This window comes from Canis lupus, chromosome 1 (assembly GCF_003254725.2).
Source record: "Canis lupus dingo isolate Sandy chromosome 1, ASM325472v2, whole genome shotgun sequence".
Lineage (NCBI taxonomy): Eukaryota > Metazoa > Chordata > Mammalia > Carnivora > Canidae > Canis > Canis lupus.
Window position 1 is genome coordinate 48,322,690 of NC_064243.1, and position 23,596 is coordinate 48,346,285.

Sequence of the window (23,596 nt, forward strand, 5' to 3'; positions counted from 1 at the left end):
AATTAAAAAAATGTCTTGCTCTTCCTGCCAAAATTAAAATCTTATATATTTCAGGTTGCTCATAAAGACTTTAACAACATGGAATAACCTAGCAATAGTAACAGGTGGGATTCCAATTTTTAAAGTGCTACTAATGCAATAATTTATTTAAAGTTATTCTTTGTACCTCACAAGGGCTCAAGGTTGTTTACAAGAAAGTACAGTAGATTAGAAGGAAGAAGATTTGGGTCAGCTTCCATATCATTACTTAACTAGATTCTTGACTTATAGTAAATCACTTAAAATCCTTGAGCCGCTGTTTCCTTGTGTAGACCCCTACCTCATTTAGCTCATCTGTTAGGCTGGCTTCCTGCAACAGTGCCCAACACACTGCAAGCATGCAGCTAATATTTGCCGGCTGACCTAACAACATTGGTTGGACACAAAAATAAAATATTGTCATGCATACCTCAGATGTGTTGCCAGGAGGTTAAAATGATAAACTGGTATAATATGTGAAAAAATGGTTTGAGAACCATATAAGGCTATATAGACACACAGTGCGTTTCTTTTTACAAATGGAGGAAGATGTTCTTTTTCCATTTTTCAAGTGTGGATACATTTTTGGTACCTCACTTGAAATTAAGATAAATGTGTTAATAACTGCAAGTTATTTCAAATCATAAAGCTTATAAATCTACACATATGCTGAGAAAAATAAGCCATATATACCTAAAGCTTCAGAGAACTTCAATGATTGCTTAAGATTAATGGGACTTTAGAGATAAAATACCTGTGATTTTCAATAGTGCGGTAAACTCTTCAGACAAGTTCAGATTAAAAAGTCAAAGGTGAACTCCCTATAACAGTCATAATCTATAATAGCTTTATTGTATTTTAAAGAGTGATTTACAGGTACTAACACTTAAGGTCTAAGATACAGTTAGGTGAAAAATGCAAACTAGACATTTATATTTTCATAAAGAGAAACGAACCTGTATTATCTTCCGATGTTCAAATATATGTGTATGAATATCTTGAAAAAGGCTGAGAAGGTACATACCTAATTATAATAATGATAACAGTGAGGATGGGAGTGGAACTGCAGAAGGGCGGGAAGGGACTTTGGCTTTATTGGTATTGTCTGGAATGTGATAATATCAGGAATGTGAAAAAACAGACAAGAGCATATGACCAAGTCACAGAATCTCTGGAGCCTTATTTAAATATTGAAGATGGAAGGTGTTCTTTCATGGAGTAGGTGAAATAGTTTTCCTACAGAGCAGAAAGGCTCAGTGGCTGACTGCAAACCGATACCTAACATTAAATATGATACAAAAAAAAAAAAAAAACCCTAACCCACAAAATTTAAGGGAAAATACATTGGTTAATTATATTCGTGGTAAGGGACAGCTTGTCATTAGACACGTACAACATAGCTTCTAGATATTCTGCCATTAAATAAATGAATTTTCATTTTTAATTAGTTTTATTATTTCAACATATTTGATTTGCCCAGTCCATTAGACAAAAAAACATGTTGGGTAAATACAACATAATTTCCATAGGCTGAGGGGACCTACACATCGTTACCTGATTGCTGGCACTGCTGCCTGGCCGCTGAGTGGTCGTGGCTCGAGAGTTCCCCTTAGTTATAATAGTTCTCTCCCTGAGATATTCCTTTCTGTTTGTTCATCATCTTCTTCTTCCGTAAGCTTCCTTTCTTGGGATGACACATTCTCCATATACCTTCTGTTGCTTGGTGTTCTTTGCAGGGAGTCTCTGGCCTGAAGTACCCTCTGTGACTGTGATGCACTTTGTTCATGGAATTCATCACCCATCAGGGATTCTCTCATTGCTCTGGGGCCACTGAACCCATCCTCAGACTGCACAAATGGAGGCTGGTCCTCCTTATGCTCATACATAGCCAGTCTCTTCTCGACCACCTCACGAATCAACACTGAAAAATTAGACGTGCAAAATCACTGTGATTGTTCATATTTGACTAGTTATAATGCTGACTTACATATGCATATAAAGCACTCCCTAGGCCTCAGCCCTTCCCTGTATCATTTTTATGCAAAGTCAGCACATTTAACTTCTCTGCCACTTAATGCATTTAGTATGTATTATAGTCAATGCCTGTTTTAACAGAATATTATTTATAAAGTAATAACAAAAGGTATTAATTCTGAGCAAATTATATAAGAATCAAAAGTATTCTTGAGGGTAAAAATTTGTGCCTTTGTTAATATAATTGACAAAGAAATTTTAAAAATGAAACTGTAAAACTTAACATCTTTCTTCTATTTATTCTTCCTGCTGAAAAATTTCAGAAATGGCTTTTTTTAAAGAATTTATTTTAAAAAAAGGATTTTATTTTTTTAAGTAGCCTCTACATGCAGTGTGGAGCTTGAACTTACAACCCCAAGATCAAGAGTCCAATGCTCTACTGACTGAGCCAGCCAGGAACTCTAGAAGTGATTTTTCTTCTTTTTCTTTTTGAGAGAGAGGGAGTGAGAATGAGACAGACAGAGAGCAAGCACACTTGTGAGCACAAGTACAGGGGTAGGCAGAGGGAGAGGGAGAGAGAGAGAATATTAAGCAGGCTCTACACCCAGCATGGAGGCCGACATGGGCTCAATCTCATGATCAGAGCCGAAATCAAGAGTCAGATGCTTAACCAAATGAGCCACCCAGGGACCCCCAGAAGTGACTTTTAATTAGAATAAAAGAGCTTACTGTCAAGCACTGTTCTTCCCACCATATTGTATTCCATGGTTTTGTCAACTTCATTCATTAGCCATGGAAGGAATCCTATCTCAATATCTGTAATAAAAAAAGTTAATTTCATTATAATCATTATAATGATTTTTATGGATCATTATAGATAGGAAGAATCTGTGCTTTCTCCCTAAATGTTGAAGATTCCTCAACACTGTTTTCTCTCTCTCTCTCTTTTTTTTTTAAGGTTTTATTTATTTATTCACAAGAGACACACAGAGAGAGGCAGAGATGTAGGAAGAGGGGGAAGCAGGCTCCATGCAGAGAACCTGATGCAGGAATTGATTCCGGGACGCCAGGATCATACCCTGAGCCAAAGGCAGATGCTCAACCACTGAGCCACCCAGGCGTCCCAACACTGTTTTCTTAATACAAAATGTCACATAGACTTATATAGCATTACTTTTGCTACATTCTCTAGGTATATTCTGGTCCACTTTCTTTCTATTGCAATAGAAATAGTATTTTCCAAACTATGAGGTTTTCCTTGAAGTCCAGGCCTTTGGCGCCAACTACACAATCTGAGGTGTGTGAAGAAGGTAGGTAGGTAGGTAGGCTGGGGAGTGGGGAGGAAGATGTGGGTCTGGGAGCAGGACTCCAATCCAAATCTGGAATTGAACCAGGCTGATAGAAGAAATGCCCCCCAACTGAAGCCCAGGGCCTAGGATAAGCTGACCAAGTGTCAGGGACAAGGGTCAGAGTATCTGAGAAGGCTAGAAATGAGTCAAAAACTAGGTGCTCCCATTAGTGGTAAGTTTGTTCAAACTGAAATGGAAATCTACTCCATTACAGGAGCGTTTAAAAATTATGGTCCATTATAATATACATTTTAATGTTTCAAAACAGCTTTTTTTTGAGGGGGGGTGGCATCTGTTACTTTTCAGTGGAGTGTCAGTAGAGAGTGTAATAGAATATTATACTCACGACTAGAAATAATTTCTTCTGAGGCATGAATCTCATTTCCAAGCTTCTAAATGATCTGTAGTTGACTTTTTCAGCATTTCATGCGAGAAGAAAACAGCCTCTGTGTCTAACAACAGCCTCTGTGTCTAACAACAGAGGTCTAGCTAGACCCCGGTGGGGTGGCAGGGCAACATGGAAAGAATACTGGATCTGGGCTCAGGGTCTGAGGCCTAATGGCTTCCCTGGCTGTTTGGGAGAAGGCATTTTACTTTTCTGAGTTTCAGTTTCTACTTCTGCAAAATGGGAATTAATCTTCCCTATCTACTCCCAAGGGTTACTGGGAGGATCAAATGCTATCATGCATGGAAAATACTACATAAATGGTAAAGTACAATATAAATGTGAACTAATAATATTTGTGTGTAATCTGACCTCTATGTATGTGTACTGAACTGAATATGTAGTCAGGGAAAATTAACATCCCTAAACTCTGCCCCATAATACTATTAGCCATTTGAAATAGGACCTGTATACAAAAGCAATGTGGATTTAAGTGCTTTTGAACTTGAGGAAGGAGGGTGAGGAACAGCAAGACTTACCCTTCATATGGTGGGACTAGCTGAGGGGGGTTCTGGGCAGGTGCTCTGATAGGGCTGACCGGTATGAGTTCTCTAAAGGCAGAGACCAGGTCTCCTTATTTTTATCTCCACACCTAATACAGTGCCTGAGATAGTGGGAACACCTAATTAAATGAATACATGACTTTCATTGCTGCCCCCAAAGGGTTTTTGAGTGGAAAAGGAAGTCAGCTGAGAAAAAAATTAACAACCACTTACGCACATCTTATACATATCATGTTCCATACGTATTACGACATTTAGCTCCTAAATAATCCTCATTTCAGCCTGAGGAAATTGAAGGTGATATGGCTGGTTGATGATGAAACTGGGACCCAAATTCAAATTTTTGACATCAAGTCTATATTTCTTCCTACTATCCATCCAATAGTAAAGACAAACTGACATCCAAAATCAAGATCTTTACAGTATGCCTACCTCTCATTAGTAATAGTTCTTACTTAAAACAACTTAATTGACTTTAAACATTTAAGGATAGTTTCCAACTCAGAATAAAAATGGGCATGGGATTACTTGGAAGAATTCAGAGGATGCTTATTGTACACAGGGATCTAACAACACCTCCACGAACCTCGTTCGATGGGATCAAAGAAGTAGCCACCGTCCCTGAGACTGCCAAACACGGACGGGAGGAGGTCTGCCAGGTAACGCTGTGCGAACACCCGAGCCGCAACCTTCTGCGAGGTCTCGTTGTGCTTGTACACCACCTCCCACTGCTGTTGCTTCCGACGCTCCTGCACACAGAAAACACCACCGCATACGGTTACATAGCTGTGAAGTCCTCCCCAAACTCTGAATCTAGTGAGTGGGAGACTCTGGACACATATTTGTATCAAAAAATGGACAGCAAGGGATCTATTAATGGTTCATATTCTTTATCAGGATTTTAATGAATTTCAGCAGCTCCTGGGTATCGAATTCAAAAAAAGAGGTGGAGCTTAGGTAAGATTCATCTTCTGGTCCATTTTTAAGTAAAATAATTTCAAGATGTATATATTTGTATGGGTAATAGCAAAGAATAATAACACTTATGTGTATTTGTAATTAGTATTATCATAAATTATAATTAATATGAAAATTACAGTTGCTCAGACATCTTCAGTTAAAGAACTTGGGTGAGTTGTTTCATTTGTAATGCTTCTTTGAATTCATTGAGCTCTGAAACTTAAAAACCTCTCTTTTGTTGTTGTTGCTTCTTGTAGACCACAGTACATCTATAAAGCTAATGAACCATCTTCTCTTCTCCCATGTGGAAGTGGGAGCATTAATATAGTTTCATATGAAGTCTGTTTTCAGAGTTTAAGCAAATATAAATTTAGATGATTTGCATTCATTATTTTCATAGTATATTTCCTAATAGTAAATAAACAAGTTTGCTTTGATAAAGATTTCCCTGATTTTTTCAACAAAGCTAATTTTGCCACTTTTCACATTTGTAAACAAATAGTCTTGCATTTACATTATCTCTACCATAAGCCCTATACCCTATATCCTTTACACAATTAATTATTCATTTTGGAGAAAAATTGAAAATTTCATTAGGTATTGAGTAGAACATCCCAACAACTAACCTATTCTGTGCTCGAGTCTAGTAAGTTAGACTCTGTGGGACATTATTTGAACTCTTTTACATATTTAGGCACTCCTACATAATTTATCCATTCGGTGTCCAATATAGGGCAACAATTATTTCCAGACCCAGAAAGACCTGTAAAAAACCTTTAGAGATTACTGAGCCTCGTATTTCCTAACTGAAGGTTACTGGCATATTTTAAAAACTAGATTCTAAAACTTTTCTTATTAAAAGTTCTAAAAACCTGGAATATAAGATTATATTCTATAATGAAGTTCTGGAGGATCCCTAGGGTATAGAGAGGGGCCTGGCCACTGAGAAAAAGATCCAGAATTCAGAATTCTATCCAGATCCTTTGCTTTCTCATGCCACCTATTCCCAATATACTCCTCCCCTTTTCCCTTACACTGTTTTTTTTTTTTTTTTTTTTCCCACCAATTTATGGCAAACCAATAGATTTCCTTCACTAGAAATCTTGGTATTGAAGAATGTCTTTCAGTTGGGACATATGTAATTTATTACATTTAGAAACTTTTGGAAACTCTATTTAGGTTCATTTATGTAAGCTGGTATTTAAAGAATGTGATTCTGTGCATGAAAGATCTGTGATCTACAGAAGAGGAGATAACTGAGCTATAAGCTTGTTTCTAATGTATCTGCAAAGATTAGCTCTATGACATACCACATGTAATTCAGAAAATAATCTGTTAAAAATAGTCAAAGACTAAGAAAAAAAACTCAAATTCTATACTTTTTCTTCTCTGTGTCGTCTCTCTTGCTCTTCAAGTCGCTGAACTTCAGCTAGTTCAACATTGCGTAACTCTTCATATGCATACTGAGTGGCCCTCAGGTTAGCCAACTCTTCTTCTTCCATTACTTCCAGAAGAGACTGCTCAATGGTCTTCCCCACCAGAACTTCTAACATTGGTTTTACTTCCAGATCAAAGTCAAAGAGCTTAAACACACAAAACAAAGCAAATGTAAAGTTTTAATCATGAACCAAAAGCTCAAAGAAAAAATATCCAGAAAAGCAGTAATGACAGGGTACTATTTATTGAGGAACTTCTGTGTGCTAGACACCATGATGGTGCTTTACTTATAGTTTCCAAAACTCAAAATAGCCCTGCAGGGCACACAGAATAGCAGTCAAAATTATAAAAAGACCTATGTAGTCATCAAAATGAACCTGATACTCAATTTTAAGATCAAACTCTGAAACCCAAAGGAAATATTCTTATATTTCTTATTTTTTTGCCCTTTCTACTCAATTTTTTACTGGTTGTTTTTGCTAACAGTTTGAAGAATAAGGAATAAGAATGAATAATGGGAATTTTGGTGATTTCTCTTTAGGATTTGGAGGCAAATATACCCTTCTATGTAGTCTGTGAAGACTTATTTTATTTCCCAATTTCAATAGCAGTTCTTTCAAGTTCCTTCAGATAAGTCTTTTTTTTTTTTAATTTTTTTTTATTTATTTATGATAGTCACAGAGAGAGAGAGAGAAGGCAGAGATGCAGGCAGAGGGAGAAGCAGGCTCCATGCACCAGGAGCCCGACGTGGGATTCGATCCCGGGTCTCCAGGATCGCGCCCTGGGCCAAAGGCAGGCGCCAAACCACTGCGCCACCCAGGGATCCCTCCTTCAGATAAGTCTTAAATCTCAATTACATCATTATGCACATAAGCATTGCCTTCTCTTCAGTTTCATAGACTGGCCTATTTATGCATTCTATATTGACATGAAAAATGTAGTTATTTTAGGATTTTTTTTCTAATACAGAGAAATTATCTACATGAAAACTATATAATTTAAAAGCAACTAATAGTGGAATTTCTACCAGAGATACTATTTTTCTTTATTTGATACAAATTTACCTTGTAAATTTGTATATATTAATATATATTAATATATTATATTAATATTGATATATTAATCAATATATCAATAAAAAAAATCAAAGTACAGATATTCTAAAAATATTTCTAATGATTTTTATCTCTGATCAGCAAAGGGGAAATCAGAACATGGTATTTCAGTATAAAACTATTATAGGTATATTTGGAAAGAAATCCAGTAAGTAGAATCTTTCTGATTATGAAATGGTTTGTAAGCTTTTAGCTAAACCTAACTTTACCTATTTATAAAGAAGATAGAAGGAAGTCCAAATAATGTACTATACCTCTCCTTCTAGTATTTGGGTGGCCACATCTTTGCCAGTTTTGGCAGGAATAAAGAGTGGTGTTGGTGGTCTATCCAAAAATGCATCTGTTTGGCATTCCATATCAACTTCTATTATGCGGTCAGCAATTTCTTCAAGGTATATTTCTAAGAGAATACCATATACATTGAGTTTGAAATTCTGGTCTATTTCAGGCATATATGTGCATTGAAACTTTAGCTCCTTCAAAACAAAACTAAATGGATCAGAAAAGGAAGTGCTGAAGTGTGGGATTAAATTCATTCTTAGTACCTGTTGTACTAAGCATTTTTATGTATTTGGAAGACTAGAGTCAGTCGGACTAGGACATTGAAGGAAGGTTGAGAAAGCACTGAGCTTTGTACTTGAACATGGAACTAAAGAAGAATATGAAGCCTAGATGTGTGTAAGATGCAAAGTATAATTGGGGATGGAAAGTTAATAATCCATCTATATAACTGACTCCTAAGATAGTGAATGTATAAAGATATGAAAATTTCTGGATGTTTAAAAAATTAGGCATCATATCACTGTGCTACTTGATTATATCTAGGCTATAGATTATAAACAGATACATGACGACAAATTTCACCTTAGGAATAATTTATGTGAGGCAAGGGCAGTGTGGTATCATGCAAAGAACATCAGAACTGGAGTCAGATGTTGAACATAGGACCTAGTCAAGTTACATCTTCTTAGAGCCTTAGTTTCTTTATCTGTAAAAGGGATCATAATTATCTGTCACAAGGGTCTTTAATAATAAAGGAGATACCCAGGTAGAGGACTAGAATAGTCTCTGAGATATAGGAAAACTCAATACAAGGTGGCTGTTACTTTATCACTTACTATTCTGATGGTATAAAGAAACAGTAAAATTTAGCTCTTGCAGAATTATGGCTACATTGGCTAATTACAGACAGATGCATTCTAGACATGGCCTCAAGGTAGGGGTGGGTGGGAAAGGCATGGAATGGTTCGCTTCCTTTTGCCCTAACCACCCAGAAATAACTGTTGCAGCCACTCACCATCTTGGCAAAGTGCAAGGTGATTCCTGAATAGTTACATCAGCCTAAGGAAAACACTAAGTGTTATCTGATTATCAAGATTCGGACAACACAGGTAGACCCTGTAGGTCCAGGAAAGCCTCCCTAGCTGAGAACAGCCAGATAAGTAGGAAAGTCTGTGGGGCCTTGGGAGTATGTGCAGTGGAAGAAGAATAAAAAGAAGAAGAAAAGAGGCTCTGGGGAAAGAGGTAGAGGACTCAGATCTGGATGAGTTCATGCCTCTTAAAAGAGAAATAAAATGCCAAAAGAGAACTTGCTCTCTTCTACTCTAGGTCCAGCAGTGATTGATGTTGGTGTATAAAAGAAAAAGTGAGAAATAATCCCAATTTGAGAAAAAAGTATGTGAAAAGGGCTAAGAGAGAATTAATGTGGCCAATCATTTAAATAAATAAATAAATAAATAACAACAAAAATTTATTTATTTATTTATTTATTTATAAATAATTAGAGAGAGAGAGAGAGAGAGAAGGAGAGAGGCAGAGACACAGGCAGAGGGAGAAGCAGGCTCCATGCAGGGAGCCTGACTTGGGACTCAATCCCAGGTCTCCAGGATCACACCCTGGGCCGAAGGTGGTGCTAAACCGCTGAGCCACCTGGGCTGCCCCATAAAATTCATGGCATAACAGATACATAAGTAATAAAAAAGCCAAATGAAAAATGAACAGACTTAGAAAACTGAGCAAACCCAGGAGCCATGATGCCAGTGGCATGGTCACATTACCTGTTTGCACATCCACATGCTTTCTGCCTTCCACAGGTTCGGGGGTTCGTGGTCTGAGCTGTTCTTGGGCTCGTTTTCTTGCAAGAGCCCTCCTCTTAGCCTGCTGCTGTCTCTGAATCTCTATAGGATCAGGCTGCCCAGGCTGAGTGAGAGAAAAGGCTTCTAAAATTTAGAAAATATTTTCAAAACTTTTGGAGCTGCCATTCCAGAAGTGATTCTTCGATAGCATAAAGGCATCTGTCATAAAATGCTTCCTGATTATCAGTGATTTCATGATTAAAATTCTATTTGAACTTTGTCAGGTAATTATAAATTTATCTGATGAAGCACATACATAACTTGAAAGTATGACTATTAGCTGGAATAAACAGCTGCAGAATCCTAATAAATTGTTTTTTCTCAGTCAAGCATTTTTACCATGAATTCCTTGGATGCCTACTAACCTAGTATACTATATAATTACTCAGTTACATTACATATTAATGTGTTGTTTAATGAATTGAAAAGCACTAGGATTTTTTAAAAATTTGAATTTCATTTAAACAAAATTCCTGAAAAAATATATTAGCTCACAAAAAATATTGTCAGTCCAAACAAAGACCTGTCCCAGTGCACAAAACAATAGCTGATTAAGGACTAAAAATATAATTATTTATAGTAGTTCTGCAAAGTTTGGATGTCCTTAATGTCATATCTTTATTTCATCCTGTGGTCACTCTCTGCAGCTAACCTGTCTTATCTCAAGGTAAATATGAAAAGAGGGGAAATATGAAAGTATTTTGCATGAAAAAAATTTAATATTTAAAATTAGAATTGTAAAAACATTTTGATTGAAATGACAATGTAATAACATTAAATCTTACTTTAATCCCATTTCCCTAATACAATGGCTATTGTCATTTAAATGCATACAGTTTTTCTGAAGTTGTGATATCATACATTTATTTTATTTATTTTTTTGAGAGAGAGAAGCACATGAGTGGAGTGTGGAGGGGTAGAGGGAGAGAGATTCTTAAGCAGACTTCCCACTGAGTGTGGAATCTGTGCTGGATTCTATTTGCTAATATTTTATTGAGGATTTTTGCATCTACATTCATGATAGCTATTGGTCTATAGTTTTTAGTATCTTTGTCTGGTTTGGATATCAGGTTAATACTGATTACCTGAAGTGTTCCTCTTTTGTTTTCTGGAAGGGATTTTGTAAAATTGTGTAAATTGTATAAAATCAATGAGAATTTTTAAAAAATGGTAGAATTTTCCAGTGAAACTATCTGGCCTGGATATTTATTTTAAATTAGAAATCCAATTTCTTTAGTATTATAGGATAATTCAGAATATATTTTTCATGTTAGGTGAATTTTGGTAGTTTATAGTTTAAAGAATTAGTCCATTTCATTTAGTTTGTTGAATTTATATGTATGTTTGTAGTGTTCCATTATGATCCTTTTATTCTTTTAATAGATGCATAATCCCTGGCATTTGCTTATTTATTTCTTCTCTTTTACTTTCTTTGTTAGTCTTGGTAGAGGTTTATCAATTTTATTGATCTTTTCAAAGATAAAAAAAATGGCCTTTAAACTTTCATGGTGGCAGGATTTATGGTTATATCCCTTGACAGTCATTCTAGTATTTGCCATTTGTGTCTTCTTTCTCTCTCTTTTTTTTTTTGATAGTCTTGCTAGAGGTTTATCAATTTTATTTATTTATTCTGAGAACCAGCTTTTGGTTTCATTGATTTTCTCTATTGTTTTTGTATACATCTTTAAAAAATATTTATTTGAGAGAGAGTGTGCATGTGTGGGGTGGGAGGGGGCAAGGGGAGAGAATCTTCAACCAGACTCCCCACTAAGTGTGCAGGCTGAAGCAAGGCTCAAGTCTCAGGACCCATGAGATCATGACCTGAGCCAAAACTAAGAGTCTGACACTTAACCAACTGAGCCATTCAGGTGCCCCTATTTTTTTTATTTTTATTTTTATTTTTTGAGAGAGGTAGGGAGAGAAAGAGAGCAAGTGGGGATAGGGAGGAGGAGCAGTGGGAGGAGGGGGAGAGAATCTTAATCATGGAGCCAGTTGCTAGGCTTGATCTCATAACCCTGAGATCATGATGTGAGCTGAAATCAAGAATCCAACACTGAGCTGATTGAGACACCCAGGTGCCCCTCTTTTGTTTTCAATGTAAGTGATTTCTGCTTTTATCTTTATTATTTTCTTCCTTCTGCTTGCTTTGGGTTTATTTTTCTCATCTTTTCCCTGTTCATTGAGGTAGGAGCTTAGATGATTGATTTGAGGTCTTTTATTCCATCTCAGCACTGTTTTGGCATGAAACACAAATTTTGATTCGTTGTATCTTCATTCAGTCCTAGGTAGTCTTTCAAAATTCCCTTTAATACTTCCTCTCTGGATTATTTGGAAGCATGCTGCTTAATATTCAAGTGTTTGAAGATTTTCCAGTTATCATCTATTATTGATTTCTATTTGAAATTTTGAGAGACATTATTCCATTATGGTCAGAGAGCCATACTCTGTATAATTTCAAATATCTTAAATATATTGAGATATTTTGTAACCCAGGATTTTTTTCTCTTGGTCAATATTCCATAGGTGCTTCAAAACCGTATGTATTCTGGGGTGCCTGGGGTGGTGCAGTCAGTTAAGCATCTGACTTTGGTTTTGGCTCAGGTTGTGATCTCAGAGTCATGAAATGAAACCCTCCACTGGGCTCTGCACTCAGTGGGGAGTCTGCTTGAGGTTGTCTCTCCCTCTGTACCCCCACCCCTACTCACGCTCTCTAAAATAAATAAATAAATCTCTCTTTTTAAAAGATTTATGTATTCTGTTGTCAGGTGAAGTGTTGTATAGATATTAATTACAACCTATTGGTTGATGGTATTGTGTAGTTCTTCTATACCCTTGCTGATTTTCTAAGAGAAGGATGTTGAAGTTCCCAACTAAAATTGTGGACTTGTCTATTTCTCCTTTCAGTTTTAGCTTCATGTATTTTGAACTCTGTTGTTTGGTGCATATACACTAAAGACTGCCATATCTTCTTGGTATATTGTGACCTTTTTACCATTATGTAATGTCCTTCTTTGTCCCTGATAATACTGTTTTCCTTGGGTCTACTTTAACTGTTATTTATATATCTACAACTACTTCTTAAAAGTTTGTATATTTTTTCCCATCCTTTTACTTTTGCCCTGCCTACATCACTGTAATTGAAATGAATTTCTTGTAGACAGAATACAGTTGGGTTATGTTTTTTATCTACTCTGCTTATCTGTCTTCTAACTGGCTTATTTTAGACCATTTACTTTTAAAGCAACTATTGTTATGTTAGGGCTGTCTGCCAATTTACTTTTGCTTTGTTTTTCATTTTTTTTTCTTTCCTTCTGTGAATTAGTTGTAACATTTTTTAGAATTCATTTTTGATTTATCTGTAATACCTTGACTATATCTCTTTGCATAGGTTTAAAAATATAAAAAGGTTTACAGTATACTATGTACCTGGATCACAGTTAACATTTAATATCAACATTTTACCACTTCATGTGAAAGGCAGAAATTTTACTTCCATTTAGATACTCTCATTTTCCTTAAAAATATAATCATCTTAAATATTAATGTATATTAATATACATACATTAAGCACTACATCAGGTGATGATATAATTTTACTTCAACCATCAAACACAATTCCTTCATCTGAGAATGACTTGATTTCCCCTTTATTCATGAACAATATGTTTACTGGATTAGAATTAGGGCTTGATAGTCCTTTTCTTTCAGGACTTGAAAAATACTGTGCCACTTTTTTCTGGCCTCCATTGTTTCAAATGAGGAACCCACTGTTATTCAAATGATTGTTCCTCTTCCGGTAATGTGTCGTGTCTTTGGCTGCTTTCAAGATTTTTTTTATCTTAGTTTCATTTTTTTTTAAGATTTTTTATTTCACAGAGAGAATGAGAAAGACAGAGAGAGAGAGAGAGAGAGAGAGAGCGCGCGCAAAAGCGGGGGGAGGGGGGAGCAGCTGAGGGAGAGGGAGAAGCAGACTCCCTACTGAGCAGGGAGCCCGACTTGGGGCTATATCCCAGGACCCTGGGATCATGATCTGAGCCAATGGCAGACACCAGTTGAGCCATTCAGGTGCCCCTTGATTTTAGTTTTGAAGTTTGATCTTGATGTGTCTTTGTGTGAATTTCTTTAGATTTTTCCTGCTTGGGGTTCAATTGACTTTTCAAATCTGTAGGTTTTTACCTTTTGCCTAATTTATGGAATTTTCGAGCACTATTTCTTCCAATATTTTTTCAGTCCTATGCCTTTTCTCCAGAGACTTAGATAACATGAATGTTAGATATTTTGTTATTGCTCCTTAGCTATGAGGCTTGTGTGTGTGGTCTATTTTCTGTTGTTCCAACTGGGTAATTTCCATTCATTTAACTTTGAATTCACTGATTGTTCCCTATGTTACTTTTGATGAGTCTGTCCTGTGACTTTTTAATTTTGGTTATTGTATATTTTGGTTCTATATTTTCCATTTGATTCGTTTGTATATCTTCTATTTCTTTGCTAATATTGTTTTTCCATTTTAGAATGTTCATAACTATTCACTTTTGATTGAAACATTTTTTTATGATTACTGCTTTAAAATCCTTGTCAGGTAATTCCTACATCTGAGTCATCTTGGTGTGGTCATCTCTTGATTGATTTTTCTCATTGAAGTTGTGACTGCCTTGATTCTTGGAATGATGAGTGATTTCTTTTTTTTTGTTGTATCCTGGAAATTTGGGGTATTATGATGTGAAACTCTGGATCTTATTTAATCTTTTTAGCAGGAGTCACCCCTTTTTGTTTTAGCATGCAGGTATGGGTGGAAATGGAAGTTCAGCATCCTGCTAGGCCCCATGTGAAAGCAGAGGATCAACTGGTAACACCTTATTGGTGCATAGTGGGGATAGTATTTCAGCTCCTTGCTGTGATCTACTGATACCAGTGTTGGGTATAGAAGAGTGGAACTCTGGCTAGCACTGCCTTATCCCACCTGTTTCTCTTTGTTGCTGCTAGATACAATTAAAAATTCAGCTCCCTCCTGACTCTGCTGCCATCACCCTAGGAAAACTCAGTGAGTGACTCAATGTTGTTGCTGCCACTTGAGAATAGAAGTCCAGTTCCCCGGCTCAGTCTTGCTGACTCCACTGGGAGGGGCAGGATAGTTTTTCCACTGGGGTTTGGATGAGGAGGGGTCATTAAAAAGTTTCTGTTCTGCTAGGTTACCCTTTTGCAGTCTTTTTTTTTTTTTTTTTTTTTTAAGGATTTTATTTATGGATTTGAGAGAGATAGAGATAGTGAGAGAGAGCATGAGCAGGAGGACAGGGAGAAACAGACTCCCCACTGAACAGGGAGCTCTATGTAGGGCTCGATCTCAGGACCTTGAGGATTATGACCTGAGCTGAAGGCAGATGCTCAACCTTCTGAGCCACCCACCCAGGCATCCCTGCAGTCTTTTGGATAGAGAGAGCAGGCTTGTGCCTGTTGGTTATTCTGGGTTGCAGGCTTCTCCAGTGCTCTGAATGGGATATGTGAGAGATAAAAAGAAGACTTAGGGAACTCATCACTATGTCACTTAAATCCTGAGGTCCCTAGCCAGTCCACATCCTTTTTTACACCTCCAGAATCTTCCAGTCTTTGCTTGGGCTATTGGCAAATTCCTGCTTGTCTGGAACTGGAAGTCTCAGCAAAGAGTTTTTAGATAAGTTGTTGAATAATTGACTAGAGAACTAAAAAAGAAAAAAAATCAAATCGTCACAATATTAATTTAAAAAAACAAAATATGGTGATTTTCATTTTTCCTTTAGTTTTAGGTGTGCCAGAACTCACTGCTACTGCCAGAAGATGATGCTTAAAAATATATTTCTATTGCATGTTTCAGCTGTTGTTTTCAAATGTTGGTCCCTGAACTGGCTGTACCAGAGCTGCCTGGAGAAGTTTCTAATGATGAACATTCCTGTATCCAACCCTTGAAGGTTCTAATGCAGTAGTTCCAGGTTTGGGCTGAAACATACATATTTTCAGTGAGTTTTCTAGATAGCTTTGATGTACATGTTTCAGAATATCTAATATTCCATATATCACCGTGTGGTGTTAGGCATGAATATATCATACAGTATTTATAGATGAACTGAACTATATTTCTATTTCTGTGCCAAGAATTCATCACTCTTAATGTCACGTCACATCTTAATCATCTCTGTTTCCCAGGTTCTCAACACAGGACCTAAAACTCAGTAAATATGTTTAGTGGATTAAATAATTTTTGATTAAACAATGAAAATAGTATTATAGTATGAAATAATTTAAAGAATCCTAAATATGTTATACCAGTGCTACTTAGAGTATTGTCTGTGAACTGTTTGAACTGGTCTGTAAAAATCTGATTATAGAAATTGAGAGTAAAAGTTTACAAACATTTAGAGCAGTTTTACAAAGCTCTGTTAATCTAATAAAATATTGGGGCTTCTGTATTTTTTAATTATTTTTAAAAATTGTGGTAAAGTCACATAAAATTTATCATCTTAGCCATTTTTAAGTGTAGAATTCAGTGGCATTAAGCACGTTCACAGTGTTGTACAACTATTACCACCAGCTATCTCCAGACTCTTCATTTTGCAAAGCTGAACCTCTGTACTCATTAAACACTAATTCTCTATTCCCCCACTGCCCGTGCCCCAGCACCCACCATCAGCCTTGTATTTGGCATGTCTTTTTTTTTTAATTTCATTTTTCTAGTAATTTGTATTTTATTTTGTAACTGTTTTAGTCTGCAGCAAATTGGAAATTTAAACAAACTGGTCCTTTAGCACAAATAGTTTGAAAAACTCTGTGTTAGAATATTCAAATTATACTTACCAATGGTCCTGTCTGTACAGCATAAGTATTGCCTCGGATCACCCTTCTGTCATACATTATGTTTCCATAATGTATAGGTTCTTCAGCTCTGTAAAATAGCAAATTCTAAATAACTATTGTTACAGTGTTGGCTGTGCAGTCAACTCATTTTGAATTGGATTTAGACTAAGACACAAATATTAAGAAAACAGATTTTTGTTTCTGCACCGTCCATGACAAAGGATGATCATTTATGGAATGCTTGTATGCCAGGCCCTCTATGTATTTTATTTATTGCTCACAACGAGCTGCAAGTTGGGAACCATGATTCCCATCTGACAGAAGAAGAAAGAAATTCAGAAAGGAATGTGCCCTAGGTTACCTGGCTAGTAAGTGGCAGAGCTGGATTTAGGGCTGTAAATCTGTTAGACTACTTGATAAATGTGAAAATGGACAGTTGGAAAGGGGCCTGCCTAAAAGTACTGACAGTAATTGTATTCAAGGAATGAAAGGATTCACAGAATCAGGCTTAAAAAGTAAGTCAAATTTCTCATTGCTCTTTAACCTCAAAGATATATTTTAAAAATGATATTTTTACATTTTAATAGAATTTTTATTGTGGGGGATCAGAATATCAATAGTGAAAACCATATAGTTGATGTTTTCATTTGAGGTTCTTTACATGACACCTGTGTATGGCTATAAACCAAATAGTGACCTATACCAATAACAGTACTCTACCAGAAATGACTTTGAGAGGGGTAGTAAGTTACCTTTTTTTTTTTTTTTTAAGATTTTATTTATTTCTTTGACAGAGAGAGCAAGAGAGCACAAGCAGGGGGAGCAGCAGCAGAGGGAGAGGGAAAAGCAGGCTCCAGCAGGGAGCCCAATGTGGGGGCTTGATTCTGGGACCCTGGGATCATGACCTGAGCTGAAGGCAGAGGTTTAACCAATTGAGGCACCCAGGTGCCCAGTAAGTTGTTGTGTTTTTTTTTTTTTTTCCAGTAAGTTGTTTTTTTTTTTTTTTTTTTTAATCATATATTAAAACCACTGTTGGATAGCCTGTCTTTGTATTACTTAAAAACCAGGTATGTAACACTGCCCATCTTACTGGACTGCTGGGCAGTGTTTGGCTCAGCTGGCCACTCCTTCACTGAAGCATTCTCTTTCCTAGCTGCCATGATGCCATCATAGTCTTCTGTTTTTTTAGGACTTCTGACTGTTCTTTCTCAGCGTGTTTTTACTGACTCCTCCAGTACCAGAGGATTTCCTCAGGGCCAGGCCGTCTCTTGCCCTTCATTGAACTCATTCATTCTCAAGGCTTTACTCATAATCCATGTACCTAAAACTCCCAATTTTATTTTACCTTTAGCTCAGAACTCTTCTTTGAGCTCCAGGAATGTAAATCCAATTGATATACTCAATGACATCTCACTGAGATGTCTAAAAAGCAACCTCAAAATTGAACTAATTATCACTCCAACTTGTTGTTACTTCTTTAGTGCTCCCTATTTCATTAAATGGTACCATTAAACCAGCTGGCTTAATCTAGAAGCCTGGGAGTCATCTATGATCCTTCTCTCTTCCTCACTGCCCGTGTCCAGCAAGTCTTATTGATTCTCCTCCCCAAAGCTTTTTCATATCTATCTGTTGTTCATTGCTACCACTATATTTTAACTGGACTAGGAAAAGTAATAGTCTCTTAACTGTCTGAAACAACATTTTTCTCTTAATCTGCTCTATACATTGTACTCAGTGATTTTTTAAAATAGAAAAAAATCTAAAGGATGCTTACTTGATTAAAACCTCCTAGTGCTATTTTTTTTAAAGATTTTATTTATTCATGAGAGACACAGAGAGAGGCAGAGACACAGGCAGAGGGAGAAGCAGGCTCCCTGTAGAGAGCCCAATGCGGGACTCGATCCCAGGATCCCAGGATCAGGATCTGAGCCAAACGCAGATGCTCAAATGCTGAGCCACCCTGGTGCCCCTTCCTAGTGCTAATTAACATAATAAGGAGGAAAAAATTTGGTTTTGATTTCACAGTATCAAAAGCCAAAAAGAAAAAAAAAAATCCGTAACACATATTGCTGATGAGGATGGAGGAAAAAAAAGTTCCATCTGTGCATGTTAAAAATATACCTAACAATCCCATCCCGGGAAGCTACTTCATAGAAATAAAAAAGTGAGCACATAAAGTTGTTTATTGAAACCTTCCTCTTTGTGGTTAAGCACTTGAAGCAAACTGAATTTCTATCAATAGTGGAAAATTCTAATAATGCATAGTACATTCATACCAGGGGATATCATGCTATTAAAAATAATTGGGGGATCCCTGGGTGGCGCAGCGGTTTGGCGCCTGCCTTTGGCCCGGGGCGCGATCCTGGAGACCCGGGATCGAATCCCACGTCGGGCTCCTGGCATGGAGCCTGCTTCTCCCTCTGCCTGTGTCTCTGCCTCTCTCTCTCTCTCTCTCTCTCTCTCTCTGTGACTATCATAAATAAAAATATATAAAAAAAAAAAATAATTGGAGTTCTACAAAGAATTAAGTGAGAAAAGGAAGATGTTGTGAATTGTGTATAGTATGTTAGCATTGCTATGAAGTAGACAAAAATCTCTGTGTGTACCTGTATGTATAAATTTGTACATAAACATGTGAGTGTGGAGAAAAGTCCAGAGACATTCATTCAAGGGCATTAACATGGTTTACCTTGGGGGCAGGAGGGAAAAAGCAAATTTACAAGGGAAGGGGTTGAGTATTAAGAATGTACCCAAGCATGAGCCACAGGAGTCTATGTATATAGATTTAAATATATATGTGTATGTATATGTAAAAAAATTAGAAAAAAAGAACTAGAGGTTATAAAAAAGGGGGCAAACCTAATTGCAGATTAAAATGTGTAGTATGATTCAATTTTGGAAATAAACTTCCTCTATAAATATACATATGCTCAATAATGGAGGTGTAAAAGAATAATAGAAGATTGTTAAGGCAGCTGGGAATAAAGGTGGGAGGGAGATAATTTGCCTTTTTCATCTTTTTTTTTTTTTTTTTTGTACTTTTCATTTGCTCTGGCAGGCATATATTACTTTTATAAACGGAAAATCACCACTACATATAATTTACAGATAATTTTAAACTGAAAAGTCAAATACACACATACTCCTTCCAATGACCTTACAATAGATGGCTTCAATATAAGCAAGGTCCTGCAACTTATCAACCAGCTATGTATATATATATATATAAAAAAATCATTCCTAATGAACCACCATTGATATTTTATTTCATTTGTTGGTATAATTTAATAGTAATGATTTGTAAGCAGCCACTAAAAGCCACCAGAAAGTGTTTCTGGAAGTGGTTTTAAAATTCTTTCTTAAAAATTTAGATTCAATTAGCCAAAGTATAGTACATAATTAGTTTCAGATGCAGAATTCAATAATTTATCAGTTGCATATAGCATCCGTTACCCCCCCCTTCCCCTCCAGCAACCCTCAATTTATTTCCTATAGTTAAGAGTTTCTCATGGTTTGTCTCCCTCTCTGATAATTTCCCATTGAGCCACCAGAAAGTGTTTTTGAAGGTAAGATGTTTAATGGCCTTAAAAGGATTAAAAAGGATTTTAATGCTTTTTTTTAAAAATTTTTTTCTTTTTAAATTTATTTATTCATGATAGTCACACGGAGAGAGAGAGAGAGGCAGAGAGAGACACAGGCAGAGGGAGAAGCAGGCTCCATGCACCGGGAGCCCGATGTGGGACTCGATCCCGGGTCTCCAGGATCGCGCCCTGGGCCAAAGGCAGGCGCCAAACCGCTGCGCCACCCAGGGATCCCGATTTTAATGCTTTTATAATATAAATAATCCCTGTATACATTAAAATTTTCCGTTTTGGTTTTCTTAAAGTGATGGGCATTTATTTTAAAAAATTTGTTATAATGAGATAATTATGAACTTGGACTCAATGTTTGACAGGAGCATCAAGAGTTACTTGGCTGATGTGTTCAATCATTAATTCAACAATTTGCGTTGAGTGCTTCCTATGTGCCAGGCACAATCCCAGGTGGACAAAAGACACGAAGATTCCAGCTTCCATGGAGCCTGCATTCTTGGGAAGTTCTGCTGGTTCCAAAATTTGAGTCTTATAGAAAGAACTATAAGCTTTAGAGAGGCCCATAAACATTACTTCGAATAGTGAAATGTGGATATTTGAATATTTGCAAATACATACTCATTAATGTAAAGCTACAATTTGGGGTCCAGCATGGAAGGATAACCTGATTCCTGGCCAAAGACGGGATGTGGAGAGAGCTTTGCTTGGCTCTCTCATCCCGGACATGCCATCGTGTTCTGACACCTTTGTAGCCTGTGTCTTCATTTGCATAATGGGAGTTATTAAACCCACTTCGCAGTCCCGTGGGCGCAGGGAGGAGATGTGCATGGATGCCCCTAGTAAGGAGCTTACAGTTGGACAAGGGACTCAACCGTGGTGAAAGCAGGGGGTTTCTCGTACACGTTAATCGATCACGCCCGCAGCTCACTACCACTGAGCTATCCGCCGGAGGCCACCCGCGCCCCCTTGGCTTCGCGCCTCCACGCCACGGGGCAGTTCTTTAGGGAAGATCTTTCATTTCTGCAGGGTGGTGGGGAGGGCCCGGGCAGCAGCGCAGGCCCGCACCCCGCGGCGCCGCGATGGGGGCAGGTGCTCACTCACGGCTGCGTCAGGCTGTCCCTGTAGCGGCGGCGCTGGCAGGGCAGGGCCCGGGGCCGGCTGGTGTAGGTGTAGGTGCCCATGGCGGGGGAGGTGCGGCCCGAGAGCCTGGACGCCACGCGGGGGGCCGGGTCGCTCCGCTTCGGCTGGAAACTGGCTTTCAAGCAGGTGGGCGCGACGTGGTGGTGGGAGCCGGAGACGTGTCCGTGGTGCCAAGGGCAAGGATTCCGCGACGCTAGAAGAGGCGGCAAGAAGGACGGCGGGCGGGGCGGGAGGTTGCCGGGACAAGAGGTGGGAGCTAGGCTCGGCTTGCTCCAGGGAGCCCTGAGCCAGCCGAAGGCGCCCACTTCGGTTGCCCGGCAACCCACACTTCCGCCGGTGGGCGGGACCTCGTGGCAGTTCCGGCCGGCGGTTTTCGCGGGAAGGCCCGCCCTCCGGGGCACTTCCGGCTCCTGTTTCCGGCGGCCGGCGTTTCCGCGGCAGGTGTGCGTGCGGGTTAGGGGCTGTCTCCGGAGCGCGTCGGGCCTGGCGGCTTCGGGGACCTCGACGAGCTCCGCGGCGGCCCACGTTCCCGCTGCAGAGTCTGGCTTTGCGGGGCTGGTGTCAGCGCCATTCTCCCGGGCACACGTGCTCCCGTGGTTCAGGGGCGCGCTCCGCCGCGCCGCTCCCCGGGGCTGCTCCCCAGTGTTGGCGCGGACGCGGCAGCCGGGCTCGCCGCTCTGTTACGTGCCAGGGCGGGGCGAGGGCCGCCTGGCGTCTCCCAGCGCAGAGCTGGAGCCGGGCTCGCCGCGCCCCGCGGCCCTCCCCCGCCTACGGCTCTGTGGTGGCGCCCGGGAGGACCTTTGGGCTTGCGGAGCCACAGGGGCCGCCCCGCAGACCTCTGAGTTCGCAAAGGGTTGGGTGTTTTGCAGAGCCCTTCGGGGCTCCTGTACCTTGATCTGTCAGGCCCCCAGACTCTGTAGAGCGAAGCATCATGAGGCTGGTCTGTGCCTAGAATTGCAGGTGCTTTAGTTTTAGTATTAGCGATGTTTAAAAGAAATACAGTTTGTGTCTGCGAAGTGTATGTATCCCCGAATGATCGGTTACTTGCACTCGCATTCTCTCCAGTTCGGCTAACTTCTGTCTGAATTTGAATCCAGGTTCTGCCGGTGTGTCAGCCCCACCACCTCTGGCAAGTTAATGCTTCCGTGCTTCATTTTCCTGGTGTGTAAAATGGGGGGGGGGGTTAGTAGAATTTATCTGTTAAGGCTTGTGATGAGGATTAAAAGTATTAATAAGCATAGAATGGAACTGTGTCTGGTAAATGATGAGCCATTATATTAAGATCTAGATTCCTCCTGCCCTTTGAGGATTAAGATTTAAAGCCGGCGTGCAGGTAATTGTATAAATAATCCTGACTTAAAGGTGTGTAGTAAGTGCTAGGGGTAAACGCTGCATGAAAATTTTAGGCCTGATCACTTAATTTTGAAAGGACTGCAGGAGAAAGTGACATCATAATTGTGTTTGGTGGGTGATAGAGTTTTTTTGCTCGGCGAGAGTCCCGGGGATGCATATTCAGAAGTGGCTTGTTCAAAGGCTCAAAAGCCCCAGGTCCTTGGAGAACTCTGAGTAGAGTCTATATGTTAGATAATTCTAAGAGCTAAGTATAAAATGCAGGCTAGGAAGTGTCAGAGGTGTGGCGGCCTAGAGATTTTAGATTGGTCAGGGAAGCCTTCACTGAGAAGGTGGCACTTGAGTAAAGATGTGAAGGAGGTGGAGCAGAGAAACTTGAGACTAAGATTCCAAGAAGGAGTTAGTGCAAAGTTCTAAGGCAGGTACAAACCGGGTGTGTTCAAGGTAAGAAAGGAGGAGGCTAGGGTGGACGGGGCAGAGGAGAGCATTAGAAGATTAAGTTAGAGTTCATGAATTCAGATCCTTGTGACTTGTAGGTCAGCATAAAGATGAACTTTTACTCTGAGGTTAAAAACCCCAGAGGAGGCGACCCAGGTGGCTCAGTGGTTTAGCACTGCCTTCAGCCCAGGGCACAATCTTGGAGTCCCGGGACCGAGTTCCGTGTCAGGCTGCTGCATGGAGCCTGCTTCTCCCTCTGCCTGTGTCTCTGCCTCTCTCTCTCTCTCTCTTTTTTTTTTCTCTCTCTCTCTCCC

The 23,596-nt window shown here is 38.9% G+C and overlaps 1 protein-coding gene across 1 annotated transcript; it reads right to left on the reverse strand.

Moving 5' to 3' along the window:
* Positions 1 to 1,449: 1,449 nt before the first annotated feature.
* Positions 1,450 to 22,174, reverse strand: RSPH3 (radial spoke head 3; the record flags this gene model as incomplete). Its single annotated transcript, XM_035709296.2, has 8 exons — positions 1,450 to 1,939; positions 2,722 to 2,808; positions 4,876 to 5,038; positions 6,629 to 6,832; positions 8,056 to 8,201; positions 9,859 to 10,000; positions 16,762 to 16,849; positions 21,456 to 22,174. Coding segments are annotated over 8 exons (1,857 nt in total), but the record flags the coding sequence as incomplete, so codon positions are not given.
* Positions 22,175 to 23,596: the final 1,422 nt, after the last annotated feature.